Source organism: Hylaeus volcanicus, chromosome 5 (genome assembly GCF_026283585.1).
Source record: "Hylaeus volcanicus isolate JK05 chromosome 5, UHH_iyHylVolc1.0_haploid, whole genome shotgun sequence".
In the NCBI taxonomy this organism is placed as follows: domain Eukaryota; kingdom Metazoa; phylum Arthropoda; class Insecta; order Hymenoptera; family Colletidae; genus Hylaeus; species Hylaeus volcanicus.
The window spans coordinates 7,757,234-7,779,371 of NC_071980.1; the positions used below are offsets into that span (position 1 = coordinate 7,757,234).

At 40.4% G+C, this 22,138-nt stretch overlaps 1 protein-coding gene and 1 non-coding gene across 8 annotated transcripts in view; both read left to right on the forward strand.

Moving 5' to 3' along the window:
- Positions 1–22,111, forward strand: part of LOC128877482 (uncharacterized) — a 23,809-nt gene extending 1,698 nt beyond the window's left edge. Inside the window, exons 2-4 of one of the 7 annotated variants that reach the window (XR_008457252.1) lie at positions 439–883; positions 966–1,053; positions 9,958–11,090. Coding sequence is in view for 4 of the 7 variants with exons in the window: in XM_054124808.1 (XP_053980783.1) it covers positions 583–883; positions 966–1,053; positions 21,542–21,650 (498 nt within the window). In the remaining 3 variants the exon portion in view is untranslated. The other 6 variants (XR_008457253.1, XM_054124808.1, XM_054124811.1 and 3 more) reach the window with 6 other exon arrangements.
- On the forward strand, positions 8,863–8,934 carry Trnat-cgu (transfer RNA threonine (anticodon CGU)). Its single transcript has one exon. It is a non-coding gene; the product is annotated as a tRNA-Thr (tRNA).
- Positions 22,112–22,138: the final 27 nt, after the last annotated feature.

Below are 22,138 nucleotides of genomic sequence, written 5' to 3' on the forward strand. Positions count from 1 at the left end.
AAACTTTATAAACAATAAAATGAAGATAGCAAACGTACTTTTATTGTTTATAAAGTTTTAAGGCCGAAATTGCAAAATCATACTTTGGAGTCGCATCCGCCAAAGTGTAACGAATATATTAAAACCAGAATTATTAGAAAATATTGCTTCTTTGCTTCAATATCTTCGAAAAAAATCATGCTAGCCTAATCGCCCAGTCCTCGTCTCTCCTGCAATTGTTGTATTACCCTCTCTGTCCTTGTCCCGGAGTTTCCTACTTTTTCCGCAACTGTCGCTGAAGTCAACTCGAAGTTTGGCTCTGGTTTCTGCGCACCCTTAACCCTTCTATTTGAATATCAATGCAAGGTTATTCAAAATTCTTTGCGTTGTTCGATTGTAATTTCGTAAATCAAAGAGCTTAAAGTACATTCGTATATCGTTGATATATCACATTTTTAGAAGGTGACAGAATGGAATCCTGATTGCCACAGCGTGTACGAAGATACCACGGGACAAACGAAATCTCTCATCGATCGGTAGATCATCGAATTCTACGCGAAAGACCGAAATTCCGCAAAGTTAAAACAGAAATCGTCAGCAAAAATGACCTCGATAAATAAAAAAACACTCGGCCAGAAAGGAAAGGGGGTGTGTAAATTCCCGATAAAACAACGATCCGTGACAAATATGGCCACCCAAAAAGAAACGACAGAGGAGAAAAAAGTAAATTGCAAAGGTCACGCGGAGTCTGTATATAATAAACGTTTCGACGATACGGATTACGACGATCCAATTACGATGTTGCGCAAAGAAATACAAGATTGGAGAATCAACGAAATATTAACGGCTAGAACCGAAGAAAGACTTAGTGGAACGCCAAGCGAACCGCGTACTTACAGTTATGGTATGTCGTCTATCAATTAAACGTTTACAAGCAGTCGGTTTTTTTCTTTTTCATTTAATAATTTTCTTTGTTTTATTTACAGTCGCCTCCGGGGAAACAACCAAGAGACAACAAAGTCCCAATGATCCCCTTAAGTCGTGCAGAACGTTCGTTAACTTTCTAGCTGAAACGTGAGTACTTCATTTTTTGATGTTTTAAGTTTGTTACCTTGGTCCAGTGTTTCTCGAATTTGACTTTCCACGGACCTCGGTCGAAGTTAAATAATTACGTTTTTAAATATTTGTTTAAAACTGCCGTTAAAACTATAATATGTACGAAGATAAATATGAAACAATTGAACAAACTTGTTCAGTTTTCACTTTCGAGAATTCACGAATCCGTAGGGGTCTCGCAAATCACAATTTGAGAAACACTGTCCCTCTCTATCTAGTCGTGACTAATCGTAAGTCTACTCGAAAATAATTGCCCGCCCAAGGTCATTGGCAATGAGACGTTACCCCCACCACAACGTGTAGCTACCCCACTAATCCATGTCGTATATCTTCGCGCAAAGTTGCAAGCATACGCTCTGTGTTCCTCAAGCTGAGAGGTGAGCAGGCATGGCGTAAGAGTAGGATCATTATAGTGTGTATAGTATGTAGTGTGGTGCTTACTCTTTAAATTTATGCGTTACTTGCTAAAATAATTAATTCTTTGAACAAAAAGATACATTGGCATAACATCAATCGAAATAATGTATATTTTTGATAAATTTCTCACAAAGTTATACAATTTATAAATTCGTTATAAATTCATAAATTCTTGATTATAACGATAGAATAATTACAGTTGTTTACGTGAGAATTAGAGGTTAAAATATTTTGATTATCAAATAATTAGAAACTTTTTCCTGCAAGTAAGAATTATAAAAATCGTACTGTGTTTCTGATAATACACTCAATAGAAGTGTTTGGAAGCGTAGTAAAACGAAAGGTAGAAGGGTCTGCCATGGGTAATAATTCAACTATCGAGCGAGTCAATTTTTTCTTCGGCACGAGGGTACATTTATTATAATTACATCAACCCCTCCGTATCCGCACTTCGATGGATATTATTTATTTTATTGTAATGTATATCAGTTTGTTTCGTTATTGTTTCATTACATTGCTCGATAATATAAATTATTTAAAACTGGTGTGCATTGAAAATGGTCAGGTGGTTACGACAGGGTTGAAGCTTTAATTTCCATAACTTTAAATCGAGTGGAACGACGTGTTCCTCGAACTGGAATTACCTCTTGAAATTGATAAATCACTTTTTCAATGTGAAACGCGCGAAATCCATTGCGTTGCTATACATCCATACATACATGTTTTAATACGCATTTATGGAGGTGCAAATACGTATATATTTATATTCCCTGCGCTCGTTTAAGCGCAACCTATCGGCTAAGTGTCTTTTTATTATACTGCAACAATGATTTTAATTACGTGACTGAAGTAAGTGGAGAGTATATTTATGGAATGAAATTTTCCGGTAATAATGGGCTAGTGAGCAATTCGCGACAACGTTCAGACGCACACGCGTATACGCACACACGTGCATGCTTTTCTTTGCATACGACAAAACGTGACGAAGTCGATTGCCATGCGTCGAACAATCATGAAAAAGGTTCAAGAGTATCTTACGTAAGTAACTGTAAATGAAGAACGATGGGAGATATGCATATGCATATGCACACGCGAGAAGGGCTACGTCATTCTGGAATTTTCGAAAGTTTCGTCTAACCGGTTTCTGGTCGCAGACAGTAAGACCTGTTTAGCTCGTTGGTGTACTCGCATCAAGATAAACTCTGCGAAGCATTTAATGTAATTAAGTAGTTTATTCCTCGAATAGCATTGGTATATTTTGGTCTTTATCGCGTGCAACTCGTGGAAAGATAAAGCCTACGACACACGAAGTAAGCGAGCAGTTCTTTAACTCTCTCCGATCGAGTACGGTTTATAAAATAAACCCACTCTTGGAAAATTCAATCAAATCTAGATGATCGAACACAGGAGTAGTCCGTAACACTTTTTCTTCGAAATTGTAACCTTTTCGGTGTCATGTTGTGCTAGCATCAAAATAAAATTCATTGCTCGAGTTCGTATATGTGTCAGGTTGTCCGTAAAGTTTCTTTCGTTTTATTAATAAGTAATACATACACGATATTTTATGTCTAATGTTACATTATTGAATTGTGTACGATTCATTTTGCTCCATTACTGTTATACCATCAACATCTAAGAAATTAGATTGTCTATTTATATAAACACTACCGCGCAAAATAATTGAGTGCAAATTACGAAAGAAACTTTTGGGACAACCTAATACATTACAGCGTACATCAGGTCTAACGAGGCTAATTTCTCTCAATGGAAACAAATAAAATTTCAATTTTGTCGCACTCCATCTGGTGCGGTTTACCATGAACCATTGACGTGCACGACCGCAGACTTATCGAGAGGCCGTTGGAACTGGTTGACAGTGCCGTCACGAATGAAAAATGATAATGAGCACAGTGCTGTAGGTTAGTGAGAACAATGGTCACTTACGCTAATCAATGCGACGCATGCCACGCGCGTTCGGTAGTAAAAATATTTTCGGCGATAGCTCGTGTCTCGAATGACGGAATCCCCCCCGAGACACTGCCGAATTTGTCCCCGACCATGAAGTCGTTCTTTCGTCGTGACTGAATTTTATCATAGCTCACGTACACGTGTGTCATTTCGCTGATGCCAGACGTGTAAGTACGTGTCGTGGCGTTGCTCATCGAGTCACGAGCCTCGAGGACATTCGTCTTGACTAAAACCTCGAACGCATCATTCCCCCTTCATGTTAACCTTCGAACGACAGATGCCGGGTCTGTCGAGACCCAGCTTTAAGGTACCCACACACGATCAAAATTATTCTGTAATATCAAGTATCGGTACTTTAATCTATTGAAATGACAAGTATACAGGGTGTCCCAAAAATGTTGTAACACCTTGAAAGAGGTGGTTCGGGAGGTGATTTGAACCAACTTTTTCCTTAGCGAAAATGTTGTCCGAGGCTTCGTTGAGGAGATATTAACGGAAAACACTGACCAATCAGAGCGCGAGGATGCCGATGGAGCGCTGGCGATAGCGTATGAGCGCGGCCGCCTAGCGCGTAGCCTACGCTCAACCGGCATACTCGCGCTCTGATTGGTCGGGATTTTCTCTTAATATCTCCTCAACGAAGCCTCGGACAACATTTTCGCTAAGGAAAAAGTTGGTTCAAATCACCTCCCGAACCACCCCTTTCAAGGACCTCCAACATTTTTGGAACACCCTGTAGAGGGACGAAATGAATTTCTACGCCCGATATTTCTTCTCCTAAATTGTTGCATTCTCGTATCATAATCAAAAATGACGATCAGCAACAAAGAATCGTTTGAAACGCGCGCAAATAAATTATACTCTCGAATCATATTTGTTTGACCCGACATCCGCCATGCGCGCTGGTGTCACCATCACTCGCGCCATCCAGTAACCAAGGGTTAACGATGGAGACGAAAAATAAAATCTTACGAGGACCCAAGGTCCGTGTGGAAACGAGACTTCAAATGCGGCCAGCTCATCCGGATAATGATGTAGGTTAGGTTCCCAGCAGTGTATAACGCAAAAATCAACATTCTTCGCGAAGCCAGGCTCGCAAAAAGCTTAAACCGGTTTGACTCGTAAATGGCACACGAGCGTGCGAACGGGAGACAGACGCGACGAGAAAGAGCAAGTGAGAGTTAGGTACGTAAAGAAAGAAGGCGATCCTTTGGTCGCTGATTTATAGTAAATCAATTTTCCATCGGTGGTCGAAAAGGGAAACGACTAATTCTTCTTATATATAATATATAATATAATAAAATGTAATTCAATTCTCAATTTTCGTTTAATCAGTAACAAGTTGTTTATCTTTTATTCGTTATTCCAATAATTATCGAAATGACTGATGTAGAACGATTCTCGACTCGTGTGCTAAAGTTATTATTTTCTCGGCTGTTGTCGTATAGGTTAGAACCAGAGCGTAAACTTATTATCCGTTCACAAAGAGAATGAAAACGATGTAAACAACAGATGGTCACATGATCGGAAATCCCATTGGTCCGTTGCATCGACGCGTCATCCTAGCCAGGGATGTATCGTACAGCCGGTACAGGTAGAAATGGTGCCCTTATTCGTTCCACATCTTTGGTTAGTTTTTCAAGTTACGATAAACGATTTTTTATCGTTACAAAATAGAAAAAAGTAATTGATAAAGTGAGCTGTAGCTAAAGTGCTGTTTCTAACTTCACTTCAAATTCTGCAACATCGTTACCGACTTTTTTCCCCTCATCGTAACAAATCCACGCGCCTTCTTCGTTACTTTACCGTACAACTGATTTATCATACGGCCTTAACAGTAATAGACCGATGCATTACTGATTCGTCAGCCACGTTTTTTTTACGTAACGCCACGCGCAACGCTGCGCGTGACGTCAGCTTGTACTCTCAATGTTGTCCGATAGTCAGCATCGTCGGCAAACACAGGATTCTTGTGGAGAAAGCGTATTCGAGCGCAGCCCAGATCTAGAATGGCCGTAAATACAAGGCTAATGTGCTGCGAGACAAAAAAAATTCGTTCTCCCTCTTGCGGAGACGATTAATTTCCTTATTTGACAATAGAAGGCTCGTACAAAGATAAAAAGAAACACATTGTCACCCAACAAGTATACATGTATATGTATAATCTGATCGCTATCCTGTTTCAAAGTACAATTCGTTTAACGGAACATTTATACGCAATTATAGCATTCGAATAATCGCTTATCGACTGGAAATACGAGTCCGTTCTACAATTTCGTCCCGATTAAAATTCACGCCGTGACGTTGCCACGCCTTTAATCCAGTCCACGGCGTACTATATATATATGTATTTTTTTTTTTACGTAACACCGGCGCGTGACGTCAGATTATGCATCGCGTCCGTTGCACAGTCGACATCGTCGACAGACACGGAAATCTCGCGGAGAAAGCATGGTCGAGCGTAACCCAGATCCAGAACGGCAAGGCCAACGTACGGACGGAAAGAAAAAACTACTAACGCACGCGACGTCACACAAACCATAAGAACGAGTAACAGTATCATTATAGAATACGACGGAACGAAGGCTTGTTACGTTTTGCCAGCGGTTTCTTTCTTTTTTTTTTTTTTTGTTTACTTGTAGCGAGACGGAATACGAACGATACGAATATTCCGTTCGTCTTTTCTTTTCTATGCACGGCGAGCGTCGCGTCGACATGTTAGCAAGGAGTTCAGGCAGCACGTTTTTTACGTAACGCTACGCGTAACGCCGAGCCGTGACGTCAGCACGGCGTCGCGGCAGCCACCAACGACGACGGGCGGACACGGAATTCTTGCGAAGGAAGCAACCGGCCGAGGGGTGCCGAAGGGAGCCGAGAATAACCGAGCGGGACGACACACGGCATAGTTGCACGAGACGGCAACGCTGCGAACGTCTGTTAGGTTCAAGGGTACGGAGTGGAGGTTGCTCGTCCCGTCGCCCCGACCACCAACAGCCTTACCCTGAGAAGCAATTGGGCGCATGTCCGCTTTCATCCAACGGGAAACTTCTCGAAAAATACCTACTGCGCAAGAGAATCGTATGTACACACGGTCGGTGGCAGTCCAAATCGTACAGAACGTATTGTCGTAGGAAACGTTGGGTCGGTATCGTCACAAGATAAACAGTTTTGGAAAAAATGAGATCTACTATACTACTAACTAGGTACATTATTAATCTCTAGCTAACAAATTTACAAATTAACAAATTTCAAATCTTCCAAAGAGGAAGATTGAAAAACACACTTTACATGTTTTTCATCCCCTTTCAAAGGAAGATATCAGATTGGTCCCTATTCGGTATACAGTATTCATGGTTTCCGTTGTCGTGTGACTGTACGAACTCGAGTAGTGTGGCTTCGTTGCCACGTTGAATAAACTTGCTAGTAGCTGGTAACGTTGCAATTTGACCACCGATCTTCGAGACAGAATTCGCTGGCAGCCATCCCAGCAGTGAATAAAAACAGAAAGTAGAAAGTCACCGAGTTGGGCACGTCCTGGTGCCGGTTGACCTCGGCCCTGACGTCGAGATCGACGGGAAACGGATTTACAACTCCGACACTCGCGTTTCGCACCACCGTAGACTGTCCTTGCGCGGTTCGCAGACGATCGAGTCATTGTTTGTGTACCGTGAAAGCGACCAAAAAAATGGCCTCGAAGCAGAATCGAGTTTCGTACTCACACCGAATACTCCCGGGGGATCAAATTAACCTTCTATCGCATAAGTTTTATTTTATCCATCGAAAACGTTAAAGCACTTTAGTCTAATTCAAGAATTCAATCAGTTTCTTGCAAGCAGAATATATCGTCGATTTTCAACTACTTTTATAATCCCTAGACGTATATTTTTCCTCCACACTATCGGCCGTAGAAATAAATTCTGTGCCTTTGTATTAAATTATTTATAAGATTCTAGATTGAATAGAAATACTTGTAATTTTTATTACATCAAGATACCGATCTCCTGTTGAAGGTTGGTCCTGTAACAATGGGAGTAAATATTTCTATTTAAGTAAAGCTACAAATGACCGATACTAAAGGCGGAAAATTAATTTCTATACTCAATATTTTCCGAAATAAACTGCGTTCGAATATTAATTATATTTTCATCGATGCATTATGCCGCTCTGTGAATATATTTCGAGGTAAAGTTCCCCTGGTGGAATAAGGTTTCGTGGATGTTGATTTATACAACGCGGCATCCCCTGAATCACCCAAGAAACATCTTTATGTTAGGAGAGCGCGCTTGTGTACGCCACGGGTTGTCATATGCCGTTTCGAAAATAACTTCGACCCAGAAATCCTGCATAACGCGAGACAGATGTCAATTGTCACTTCCCGTTTTGCGCGTCGATCACAATGAGCCCACGGCGATCCCTTCCCGAAGGGACACGTGCAAACTCTCTTTTCTCTAAGCAGCTACCCAGAAAGGGCAGATGTTTGGGACCGTCTTAAAGATTTCGAGGGGAGACCCTTTTCATGCCTTTCGTCGTACTCTTTGAGACGCTATAATAAAAGACCCAACGGAACGTACCTCCGCGAGCCCCATTGTCCGTATTAAGCAGATGTTATTCGGTGAATGCGCAATGTATAATATGTACTCGCGAACAAAGAATTCGATTTTTCTACCGCGAGCCGGGATTTTTGCATTTTCCCAATCGTACGGCCGAGGGAAAGGTTGACGGACCCTTAGCCAACGAAAGTTCACCACCGTTACGATTTACCTCACGAAAAAAGTTACGGTAGTTTTTTTTTTGTTTTTTTTTGTTGTTGTTTTTTTTGAGATCATCGAGAAGGAAATCTGCTCGCGTGAGCAGAGATGGGGACATAGTTAACGCGTAGGTTGTGGTATCTCTATGATAGGTGATTATAAATGACGTACATTGTCGTATCAATCCAGCGGTATCTAAAGTATCGTGCAGGTATTCGTACATTTTTAGACGAGCAAATTAACTGTTTAGTATAGTTTTAATTGGCTCGCAGTGAGTGATATTTGGGTTGAGCTTTTTATAATTTGCCGTGGACGAATAAATTTTAGTCCTTGTTAGAAAAAGACTTATTCATGGGACTTTCTAGAGAACAATGATATAAGGTGGCGGGCCAATAAAATTACAAAGAACTCTCCAAGTATAGTCAAATTTTTTGAGACCTCTTCAGAAATGTACAAATTAACAGTGCATACGTATTGTCAAAAATTCGTTTTTTTTATGACTCAAATTGATTTCTTTTAAATTTGGTAGCGATATCATACATGTTTTTATTGATAATACTTCATTTCTATTGTAATTATAACGTGTCCAGGACCCGAGGCTGATCACCTGTTGGTGAAGAGAGAAAAACATCGAGCCTCTTTAGCTCAGTGGCAGAGCACTGGTCTCGTAAACCAGGGGTCGTGAGTTCAAACCTCACAGGAGGCAAATATTTTTTTATCATCAAAGATACTTCTTTTCTTCACATCGATGTTTATCATATCGCTCTCCCTATCGAATACATTTTAATTATACACCTAATCATTGTGCGAACGAGCTGCTTTCAAGTGAAATTTTCAACAATTCTTCAATTGTTACATAGGACAAAACTTTCCAACTCCTACATATACATTTTGGAAAATAAGCATATCTGTAGTATCGATGGAAGGTAAATAATGTAATTTGTAGAAAGTATTGGCATATTTCAAGCTTCGTTAAATATACGAGTTCCTATATTTTGTTATATGTACGTTTTTATATGCATACATCACTATTCTTCATCGATGCATAGAATTTGATAAAAACAAAAAAAGAATGCACATCTGGTGCTAAAGAAGATGAAAAGAATCTATTTTTATAGAATTTTACGAATGGTTAGGGTATATGCTCTCGAAGTTGTATTAAAATTCCACCGTAGCCTGCATTTGAATGAAGAAAAATTCGGCGCCGTTAATTAAAAGGAAAACGGTCAGGAAATGTCGCAATTCAGAATTCAGCATGCGTGACGGAGTCTGCGAATGCGTCCCACGTACCACAAACCTGCGCATTCTCGATATTCAGGAGTTACACCGCCCCACTGTTTCCGTAAAATGTCTGTAAAGCGAGGGGGGCAGGGGGTTGGCGCACATATAGCGATACTTTGGGGTTTCAGGGCGGATCGTGACGTGGGTAGAGGTGTTTTTCCACTCGTTACTATAATGAACGGCGAGCAACGAGTACCAACGGAATGTTAATTCTTGCATTAGTCGTCCAAGCCACGAAATTAGCCGAAAAAAACGTGCTGCAACCCCATATATTAGGTTTTCCAGAAAGTTCGTGCCACTTTTTAAGAAAACTTCAAACGCACGTTTGAATTGTAATATACATTTATTTATATGTATATTTATTGAATTACATAGATACCATTTTCTTCCACAACCTTTCCACCTTTTAAGGGATGTACATATATATATATATATTATTTGTTTTCAGCCATTTCGACACATTCAGACCTGCACCACTTATCAAAAATCGGCATGGACTTTCCGGACAACCCAATATGAATATATATAATGTAATATAGTAATATGATATAACGTATACGTGTATTACCAAAGAATTTGCAGTGCGATAGTTATACATCTCGATTTAGTTTCAACGATTTCATATATGTATATCTAATTTCTAATTTAATTTTAATTTAATCTATCTAATCCGATTTGATATATATTTATATTATTATTATTGTACAGCTTATATGTAATTGAACGATATACATGTATGAAATTCCATTTAAAAAATACTAGTCGAACGAAGATTATAACTTGTACAACTATTACATTAAAATTTCGCGAATGCTCAGAGCTCGCTAAAATTTTCACCGCGACGGTGGTCACGGCCCTGCCAGATTCAAACCGGTTTTACTCGATCGCGCGACATTAGGCGACCGTTCGCTACGTGGGCGAGGTAATGGTTCGTTCATCCGAAAATCGATCCGCCAAAAACTGCGGAATAAAATCTACTTGCATTATCAGCGTTCCCTAAGTATCTTATCCTCCGTTGATTTAATAAAGAGTTTTAAAATGCTCTTTGTCGCACCATTACGTCGTTCGTTTTTCTTACATTTTCGTACAACCGAATAAATTTCAAGTAAATTCCTTGGCTTCTTAGACTACCCACGGGAGAGTTCCATAATTTTTCGCCAACTTCCGTTCGGTGAAAAACCCTAAAATTATGCCGGCTACGTAGGGCACATAGGCACGTTTAAGTCGATAGATACGTACACACAGGTACACACGGCGGCGCGTCGAAGCGTGAGGGGCATACCGTAGGTCTGATTCGCTCGCAAGCGTTACTCACGTTGCGGGTATTCGCCGCACATTCTCGCCGCTAGTATTCTAGTATTCCGTGCTGTGCTCAGGGCACCCTCGGAACTACGAGCCTACGTGACCAGCATGGCCACCGGCGGCTCTTTCGAGAAAGGCGCCTTCCAATCCACGAATTGCAAAATATTCCACAATTACGGAACTCGCCGTGTCGTACGTGGCGTTGGAACGTTCGACGGGGAATCGGTACCGATGTCGCGTGAACCGATATTTCATCGCGAAATAAGAGACGGGGTTAATTTTTTTCATTGGAAAATAGTGAAAATTATATATAAATTATATATAAATAGATACAATGGATATACGGGAAGGCATGTTTTAGGAGGCGTGTCGTTGTGACCAGTATTGGATTAATTGACATCAACATACGAGGTCTGATCAAAAAGTTCCAGGACTTTCTCAATAACTCTTTATTAAATTTTTTTTTTTAATTATTCCAATTTGTCGCCTTCAAAGTACTCCCCTTGAGTGCGAATACACTTCTCCCACCGATGTTTCCACTGTTCCATGCATCTGGAATAGTCTTCTTCAGGGATGCTGTTCAGCTGTTCCCGCGTTTTTTCCTTGATCTCCTCTATCGTCTGAAATCGCTGTCCATTCATCGGGTACTTCAGTTTGGGGAACAGCCAGAAGTCACATGGAGCAGGTCAGATGAATAGGGGGCCTGGGGAAGGGTTGTCATGGCGTTTTTGGCTAAACACTCGCGAATGAGGAGCGCGGTGTGACGGGGCGCGTTTTCGTGGTGGAAAAACCACTTGGCTGTCGCCCACAATTCTGGCCTCTTCTGCCGAATCTTTTGGCGGAAAGCTCTCAGGGTGTCAAGGTAACGAAATCGGTTGATTGTCTCACCTTATGGGAGGAATTCGTGATGAATGACGCCCTTGGAGTTAAAGAAAACAGTGAGCATCACGTTGACGTTCGATCTCACCTGGCGAACTTTTTTTGATCATGGTGTTTTTTGACACCGTCAACGACTTATCACTTCATCACCGAAGCCTTTCTGAAGCAATTTAACAATTTCCGTGAACGATTTGCCGAATTTTACGGAAAATTTCACGCAAACACGCTGCTCTGCCTTCACGTCCATCACAAAAAACGCGGAACACGAAAAAGATGCTTTACTAAAACAGCTGTAACATCGGTTTGGAGAAGGTTAGAGCAACCAAACAAAAAGGAGGTTACTCAGAATGGTTCTCGCTAACAAAAAAAAAAAAAAATGAGCGCGAATCCAACCCTGCACGTTAACGCGAAGGCGCGCAATTTGAAAAGTCCTGGAACTTTTTGATCAGACCTCGTACGTATGGATTTCGCTGAAATTTTCGTATTTTACGGTACCCTACTAAACGCCTTTTCGTGACTGTTTCCAAATTTTTCTACTCGACCAAAAGAAAGTAACGAATTTGAAAAGAAAAAGAACGGTGCTCGAGCAAGCTCATTATGCACACGCGTGTATCGTTTTATCGTTTCGCGCGACGCTGCCATAAGCGAGGTCGCTCGAAAAGAGTCACGTGCTCCGGCAGGCAACGGAGACCATAAGCTCTAAGCGACCATCTCTGGTTCCCTTTATTCGTGAGGTGACTCTTACGCGAGTTGTGTATCGCAATATACGCGATAAACCGCTTATCTCGCCAACTACGACACAACGTGGTGCGGTCCCCGAGGACTCGGTTGACGAGGCAGCCTGCAGGGTGGGCCGCGGTCAGGGGAGGGAAGAGAGAACTTATCGGTATTGACACGCGAGGGCAACGTGACTTTCTAGCGAAACACGATCGATACAGAAGTTTCTTTTACATGTTGCACGCTCGTAGGTAAACGTATTACTGTTGCGCGACGCTTTTTTTTCTTGGACGCGCGCGTAACAACACCGGAAAGACGGAAATAGACGCTTGGGGGGGCCGGAGAGATCGCCCCGTGGATAAAATTCAGATTCGTTAGATTTTCATAGAGAAATAACATGATATATTAATTGCTATCCTTTTATCGGAGAAGGCGCGGCCTTTTTCAAAGTATATTTCAAAAGGTTCAGTTTATCGTTTACAGAAGTGACGATAGTGGCTTAATTGTTATTTCAACGGTTTTTATGTAATTCAAAACTAAAGAAACTTTAGGGACAACCAAATATTATATAAAACTAGCTGGTTATTGTTACTCGCTCGCTTCGCGAGTAGGGTTGTTCTTGCTCGCTTAATTCATATATCTAGCTATTCATGTTTATTTTGTGTGCGACCCTTAACGGGCCACACGAGGAACTTCCCGATTTCCGATTACAGCGTCATCTATCGCGAATAAAAAAAATGTTTGAAACTAGTGTTTCGAAAAGGTCTCATAGCCAACTTTCACAGTGCATGATAAAAGATGAGGTGTTCCATTAAAAAAATCATGTTGACCTTGACGTGACTTTGACCGGTCCTTTGAAGGTCAAACGGACACGATCATTCGATAGAATTTTTGAAACCCTAAAACATTTCTCTAAACCATTTTTCTCACAAATGTTTCATTTTGGAAATATTTGACTGTTTCCATACTTTTGGAGCACCCTGTATGTACATACATGTGTTATACATATGCATACAAATATAATAATAGTAATATATATATATATATATATTACTTCCGTTTAGTTATTCGCTCGTAAATTTATATTCTCCCATCTAGATTGCGTTATTGAGTAAAGTTTTCTTAAAAAAAACTAAAAAACTACTGGACCGAATTAGAACAAAATCTAATCACCTCTAAGTTAGATTGATACACGTCGATTGCATCATCGATCATTTTGATCTCGCTATTAGTTTTTTATAAAACGTTAACGAAATATTTGTTTACGTACATACATACGCGCACGCGCGCACACACACACACACACACGAACAATTTGTTAAAAATAGTCTAAAATTACTCCAATGACCTTGAAACATGGAGATCTGCTAAAAAATCGATTTTTCATTTTAGCGGCAAATACAATAACTTCCCTATAAATCGGGAAGTTAAATAGGGTGAGATAGCGACGTCACGGAAATCGTAATCTACCCTGTTAGTGCTTTGGCTAACAGTAAATGTACCATGGCTGGTCACACGATCGTTTTCAAACTTTTATGTAGCTTTCTGTATACAGTATACGGCATATCTACGCAGCAATTATTTCGTGAACGATTAGAAATATAAATAAACGTTACCATACAAAATATTTTATGGCGTGACTCATCACTCCCATCGTACACGTGACGATGATAATTATATCGACGTTTTGTGTTATATTTAAAATGAATCCCTCCTTGGTAGCAGTGGTTTACCCTGCACCATCGTTTCCACCTATCCTCTCGACCCACTTCTCTCTGAACGGGATGCTTTAAAATATCCGTGCGCTGCTTGCGAATGGTCAATACGTACTTATCGATTCAACGACGAATTCTTTGCTACCAATATAAGTAACAAACATTTCTCTAAGTATACCCTACCCTTCTACCAATCACGAGAAATTGAGAATTATACACGGGTGTATTCGTGTCATACGTGTTATAAAGGTGCATTTATAATAAACGTTTCGACCTTCTTTGTAGGTCATCGTTTTTTTTTTTTTTTATTTAATCAATTTCCACGTGCCACTAATCAGCTGTTTTGTTTTTGTCCTTTTCTATTTATTCCGCTTCTTCTGATCAAACTGCTCGTGTAAAAGTGATCTCACGACCTCGCGACGTCGTTTCTAAGATTACGATTTTTATTAGACTTTTATTAGGGACAAATTTTTTCTCTTATCTGACTATGGCCTTTGATTTACAGCTAAACCTTGGTTTAATCATTTCTAAAAGAGAAACGAATAGGATTCGAGCAGAGAACAGTCTGGTCGAAAGGGTTAAAGGTTCTACCGTGTCCTCTAACCAGACAAATATAATGAAAAACAGCCATCCGGTAATATGTCATCGTTATCAGATAGTATCCGCTTCTTTCCGCGGCGATGGTCGTCGCACACGACAAAGTCGTTATTCCCAGCCATAGGAAATTTCCAAAGTTTATCTACGTATATGTTGGTGTCATTGATATACGTTTATTGACACGTGGGTTGAAGGCGTGTGTGAAACGTCGACTGTGGACACAGACGTCAGATTAAAATCGTCCATACATGTACAGGTGGCATATTATTTGCTTATATTACTTAATTCGCAATTACTTAAGACGTTGAGTACATTCAATTGCAGAAATGTACTTCTTAAAGAATTATAATTTATTAATCGGTTCAATTAGCACTGAAACTTCTATTCCTACGTACAGCTATATCTTTGTAATTAGTGGAAGGAGGAGCAAACCAATTTATAAATAAAATTCATTCTCAATTGGAATAATTTTCCTCAAATGTCGTGGTGAAAGAATTGTCAAGAGTGACATCGAAAAGAAGTGTGAAGTACGTCGATAGGTGAAATTGACCTCGGTGATTTCATTATGAAACGTAAAATGAAAAGAGAAAGCATTTCACATAAACAGCTCGATAAGTCTCGCGTGTTCGTATATCAATCATTTCCGAGATATTCTATCTTTCAATTTCTATGCAAATAATTCTTTGTACAATTACGCGGTATTGTGGCCGATGTTCCGCGTTACCATTAGCATGTGCCGACATTAGTCATGCCAGTCATTTAAATAACCATTAGGAGTAATTTTGCGTTTGCATTGAGACGAAGGTAAAACCCAAGGACGCAAGCTTTAGTTGCGTCTTTTGAAATCGACGAAATAATGACTCCTTCTTGGAGGGAATAGATTACAGAGTTACGTTTGTAATGATAATTCGGGAGGCAATTATTTAAATAACTGAACAAAATTTTATTTTTAATAATTCTGCGCGTATTCGTTTATATTTTCAAATATACGTATACTTTTTATACCGCATACTGTATAATTACGTATAGAAATAAATGTACTATATTACAAATATAATTAAACGATATACAATATAAAAGGTATGCGTATAAAAAGATAAAAAGAAAACAAGCAGTACCGTCGATTGAATATCGTTGACACTTACAACACCAAAAAAGGATAAACTTTGTTGAAAAGTCGTCGATATGATTTGTTAAGTTAGTAAATAAGAATAATCTCTTTCAGTTGGCGAAATGTTAACGCCACGAGTTACTGACATTTACAGTGTGCGTAATTCACCAAAGAAGGCTGAGTATCTCGAATACTCTTAATACGTGATCTTCTGTTTACACGATGTTCTTTTTTTTTTTTTTCTTACTTTCATGAGTTCTATTAACCCAGTGCCTGTCGTGTTGATTGCGCGACGTGAACCACGTCACGCGTCATAAGTCAACGTTCCTGAGTCGTGCTAGTCATGCTTGTCACTTGTCACATCCAAATCTCGAAAAAGATCTTTCTCTCATTTTTAAAAAATTGGATTTTCACTTTAGCGAAAAAACTTTCTATACGTTTCTCACGAGGTCTACAACGAAAAAATGGTTCCGATCCAAAATATTCATTGTTAAGAGAGCTATGAATTTTCGAAAATCAACCAATTCTTTACATATTTTTCCGCAAAAAAGGACTCAAAAATAGACCCTTTCGATCGCTTCGTATTTTTAACAAATTCTTCAACCAAAGACACGTTTTGAAATTCCCTGTTTCGATGGTTGACAGGATGTACTGCATCGCAAAATTCCAGTATCATACTGGAATCCTTTCTAAATTGTTACCGTACAGTTGCAAAGAGGATCCTATAAATTCTTTCGTGTTCTTATCGGCGATGAAAAGCGGTGAATGCAAAATTTCAAGCCGGCGGTCTGGATTTATCCGAGGTTCGATCTCCATCAGATAGCCAATGGATGGAAGAAACAAAAAAAAAAAGAAGGAGGAAACGTTAGTTTGGCTCGCACCCTCTTCTTTGTTCCGAGACGTCTCGGTCCGCCGTTAAGCCGACCGAAGAAACACCTGACGTCGCCAGGCGGACGCTCGACAGACCGGTGAGCCAGCAGCCAGTCCGCGTACGTAACTACATACCTGTGGCAGGTGAATCGAGTCAGGTGCCCCGGCAGATGGGTGCCTTTACTCGAGAAAGCGTTATAAAAGCGGTCTATCATAAATGTGGGTTACTAGCTATAACTAACGCCTGCCGCTAGAGTAAGCCCGCAATCTACGCGATCGCTTCCGGTCCATGGATGGGCAAACTTTTATTCCAGCCGTTAGATACCGAACGAAAACATCGTGTAACGATTTATCACTTAGGTTTGTTCGATCGGTTCGTTCTTAAGGTCGATTCAGACTATACGACACGGACCGTCACGTTCCGGCAACGACACGTACCGGCACCGACACGACAAAACATTCAAACACGCGTTTTAATGGAACTGTTCACACTTAACAGACACCGACCTGAACGTTCCGTCAACGGGAATAGCGTGAATAGTTCCATTAAAACGCGTGTTTTAATTTTTTTTGTCGTGTTGGTGCCGGTACGTGTCGTTGCCGGAACGTGTCGTATAGTCTGAATCGACCTTTACTTTCGTATTCGTCCACTGTATGGACGTTTGATATAAATAAAAGAAATCGTGTTCCTTGTTAATATTTTTCATCCATTCTTATCGAGTATTTATTATTACGCCGTTATTCAATCTATGTAGGTTGATTCGAGTAATTAGGCAGGAATGGTATCAAACGATATATTGATTTATTGTTGCTTGTTGTATAGACATGTTCAATCTTTCATTTCTTATGGCTGGCTACGTTCATTGCGTATCTTTTTTTGTGTGTATTTAATAAGTGAAACGTATAATTGCTTCGTAGATAGATATAACTTAGCGTAATAATAGCGATATACAATGCAATAAATGTTTGATAAGTATAAATGAAAAATATTAATAAGAAATACTAAACGAGTAACGTTTACCGTTTGTTACCAATAAAACTACTGATCGTTAAAGCGAGCGAATACCATCAATATTTTGATTATCTTCATTTTCGTTTCTTACGTCGTACATTGTAACAGGCTGGTTTAAAATTAATTTTTTGTGAACAAGTCGAGAACCTAAAAGTAAGTAATCGAACATGTAATATATAATAACAAGATAACAGTTTCGATATTTCTACTTCGACCAGAGTTGCAAAATTATCAAGTATACAAGCGCAGAATAAATTTTTGCACCTAATAAAAAACGAATACGCGATTATTCCCAAGTCTGGCGTAATACACGTTGTGCAGCCTCGCGTATCTCCCGAAGGGAAAATGCACTTGTCGACTGTGAACTTGGCTCGTACGTGCGTGCCTGTGAATATTCTTTTGTCAAGAACTCGTGAGAAAGCATTCCACAATGACACGGTCATACCCGTACCTCTCTCGAAGAGGGATGAGTCAGAGAGGGAACGATTTAATGCAGGGGTGCACAACTTAATCTCTCGAGGGATGAATATTTAAATAAGAATATTAAAATGTTGCTCTAAAATGACACGGTCTAATACACATACGTGTCAATAATTCTCAACAGGTTAATACGTTGATCGCCACGTCACCCATGTATGGATGACAGTGCTTTTCATTGAAAAACGACAGCTATTAATTCTGAAAGTAAAGTGTCATAGAAAATGAATTTAAACGAAATACTTGAATTTTGATGAAGTTACAGAAGTAAATAGCAAAATAAATGTTTCATTACGCAGCTTCCAATAGTCTGTAAACAAAATTTGAACACGTTAGAAATTTTCAAGAGTTTTAGTCTGGCAGTGAACATGTTAAAGAAACTTGAGAAATTAAATTCATAGTTAAATCTCCTGGTATTTATTAAGCGAATATATATATAATAAGTATCATTAATAATAATAACCCTCGAGAGGGTTAATCTTCTCCAAAAAACTAGTCCGATAGGTTTCATCGGGCGAGTTTTCGTTAGTCTTGTCGTAGACATCAATCGTACGATAATCACCGAGTCCCCACGTGTCGTCCGACAGCAGACGATTATGATAATACCGCGGGCAATTTATCATGTAACGCGTGTGTTAATTTTTTCTATTTTTTTTTTTTTCAAATTCTCGCATAACACCGAAGGCATGTTAAAGAAAACGGTCGACACACTGGGAATGAAAGACAGCTGTGATTGGAAACGATAAGATCTCGTCTGATGTAATTTTTTGTTTTTGTTTTTTCTTCTCTCACTGGCCATCTAATCGTGTCGTTCCGGCAGCTGTTCCCTCCACGCGTTATCGTTGTGTACCTTTGTCGAAATATTTTCACCGAACGAATTAGAGGATTTTCGCTGGCGTGAAATTATATTTAATTAATGGGTATCAGTTGGATTTCGACGGATACGCCTCGCAATAGCCACTTGCCTACACGCCATGATATAATTCTTTACCTCTGCCACGCTATCATTTTTTTTTCACGTTACGAGCACCTCGAGTCTACCGTTTCGCGTGATTCTCTCATATTTCCTTGAAAAAAAAAATCTGCTTCGGAGAAATAAGCGGAAAAGTGAATGTGCATCGTGAATGTGCATCACAAATGAGAATCTACATTCTCAATTGTCGGAGAAATTATGCGAATCAAATTTCAGGGGGGAAATTTATTAAGTTTTCACGAAGGACGAATTTTAAGTGAATGTTTGTTTTTCGGTGTTTTGTGAGGTTAAACAAATTTCAGAAATTAAATGCTCGATTAAATTTCAAACGCGGTATTTATCGATCATATATATATTATATAAATAATATATTTATTAAACATAGATATCGCGTTGTAAATTGGCGCCAGCGAATAATAAATCAAAGAAACGACATTTGATCAGACACGCGATTCGCACGGATCGTAATCATCGCGATTAAAAATCGTCGCCGACTGTCTGAAATGCGATAACGTCTTTCGAAAAGAAACGTTTAACAGAATCACCATAAAACGTTAGGCTAATACGTATGCTCACCTACACGCGAAGCCCGTCTATATCAAGCGAGAAATGACGACGTAGGAAGAATGCATAATCGCATCACGTTTTCGCTATTCCATTCTTACACGTGACCGCGCATACTCGCTCGTACGCGCGACTGCGTACACCAAAGATGCATACGAGCACGTCACACGCCACGTGTCCATGAAAAAAAGATGGACTCGTTATGTTCGTCCGCCTGCCGAGACCGAACGTCCTTCGAGACGTTCGGTCTTTCCGTTCGAGGCCAAGAAAATTACTATTTCCTGTTAAGACGATCATTAACGTCCTAAACGTCGAACCAAAGAAGGCGTAGCTCTCACGGACGCCTCCCAACCTTACATCGTGTCTTTAAATGAATTCAAACTAGTCGCTAGTCAACTTTACCCCTGCGATACTTGGCATAGTTTCTAGTAACCAAAAATGCAAACATTATTTATTCGTTGCGGAATATTAACGCGATAAAGTAATAGGTAGTGATAGTGTAAAGGGGTTTAAAGGGTTAAAGAATTAGAAGCGATGGAAGAAAGCAAAAGAACGTAGCGTATTCGTTCGCTAAAGCATTTAGTAGCCGGCTGATCGCGTGTAATACTCGCGACACACGCGACTACAAACATTGGAACACGCGACGTCGCGTTCAACCCGCTTCATTTCGATTCGTTTCGTTCCGTTTGCCCCACCTTGGCGTGCGTGTACATTCGATGTCACGCCATCACGCCATTAACCGTCCGGTGCAATATGCGTTCGCAACCATCGTCTCGTGGCATTGCCCCGTCGCGTTAGCAAGCACCAATAAAAGCGATGAGCCAATGACGGATCGTCATTCGAGTCGACTGTCTTTAATATCGATACGTATCAATGCCGAAGCATTGTATACGAAGCTTCGAAAGATATCGAAATTCACTGATATCTATGCAAAATTATTCATCCGTACAATTAACCCTTAACCTCCTACGCGATAAGACATGTTAACTTTTAGCGTGAAGAAAGTAGTTTACTATCTCTGTTCGCGAAAATAATATAATTTCTTTTCGTATCGATGTATATACAGGGTGTTCCAAAAATGTTGTAACACCTTGAAAGGGATGGTTCGGGAGGTGATTTGAAACAACTTTTTCCTTAGCGAAAATGTTGTACGAAGCTTCGTTAAGGAGATATTAACGGAAAACCTCGACCAATCAGAAGGCGCTACATTGGCATACTCGCGCTCTGATTGGTCGGGGAGCGCGGCCGTCTTACGCGTAGCGTACGCTACTGCGAATGCTCCACCGGCATACTCGCGCTCTGATTGGTAGGGAAGCGCGTAGCCTACGCTACCGCGGCCGCTCCAGCGGCATCCGCGCGCTCTGATTGGTCGGGTTTTTTTTGTTAATATCTCCTCAATGAAGCCTCGGACAACATTTTCGCTAAGGAAAAAGTTGTTTCAAATCACCTCCCGAACCACCTCTTTCAATGTGTTACAACATTTTTGGGACACCCTGTATATTTTTGCGAGGGTGTGGTATCATCGTGGGAAATAGCAAACGATACTGTGTCCGACCAAACTCTAGAAAAGATGAAAGTGCGCGAACGTAACAGCTGAGGAGCGACAAAGTCAGAAATCTTCGTTATCGGCCAAGCGGCGTTGCCTGTCGCGTAATTCCCAGTCCTATTTCCGATGGGAATTGTAAACAGACATCAAACTCGATGTAATTGATACGTATCGATACAATGGTCGCGTGACTCGATAAGTCTGAAACTCTGTTGTCAATCATTTCTTCCGATACGCGAAAGCCAGCCCTAACATCGGTGTATTTGCAGTGTATTCGAAGGCGTCTCAACGCCATCGATAACCAATAAGAAGAAGCCCCGTAGGAAATCGTCGGCAGTTACGAGGGAAATGCAAATAAACGGGAACCGAGTACGCTGAAACGAATAATTCGGTTCCCCGTTCCGTGGAACGTGCGCATCGCTGTTCACTTTTTCAAATGAAACGGGCGACAGCAACAGAGTCTCGAAACACACAACAGCGCAACGGAACGTGGTAAGTTCTGTATATAACAGGTGCATGACCGAGGGCTGATGTAACCTATTCTAAAAACGAGACCGCGAACCGTGTGGTATTAATGCGCACTGCGCGTAGCTGGAGTACGATGTGATATTGACCGAGGCGGCAACTGTAGCGTAACAGAGCGACTGCATGTTCCGACAAATCGTGCAGCACGACAGAGAAGGAGTAGGATAAAGAGCACGCCCCGCTAGATGACCGCGGGGCCAAAGGAGTTTGCAGTTTTGCACACGCGACCAGGGCTGGATCTATCGCGAAACTAGCAAAGCTGCAGCTCCTGGGCCCCTTTATCTGTTAATTCATTCGTTTAATTGCCATTCGGAATTTCCTAATATTATTCGAAACTTATC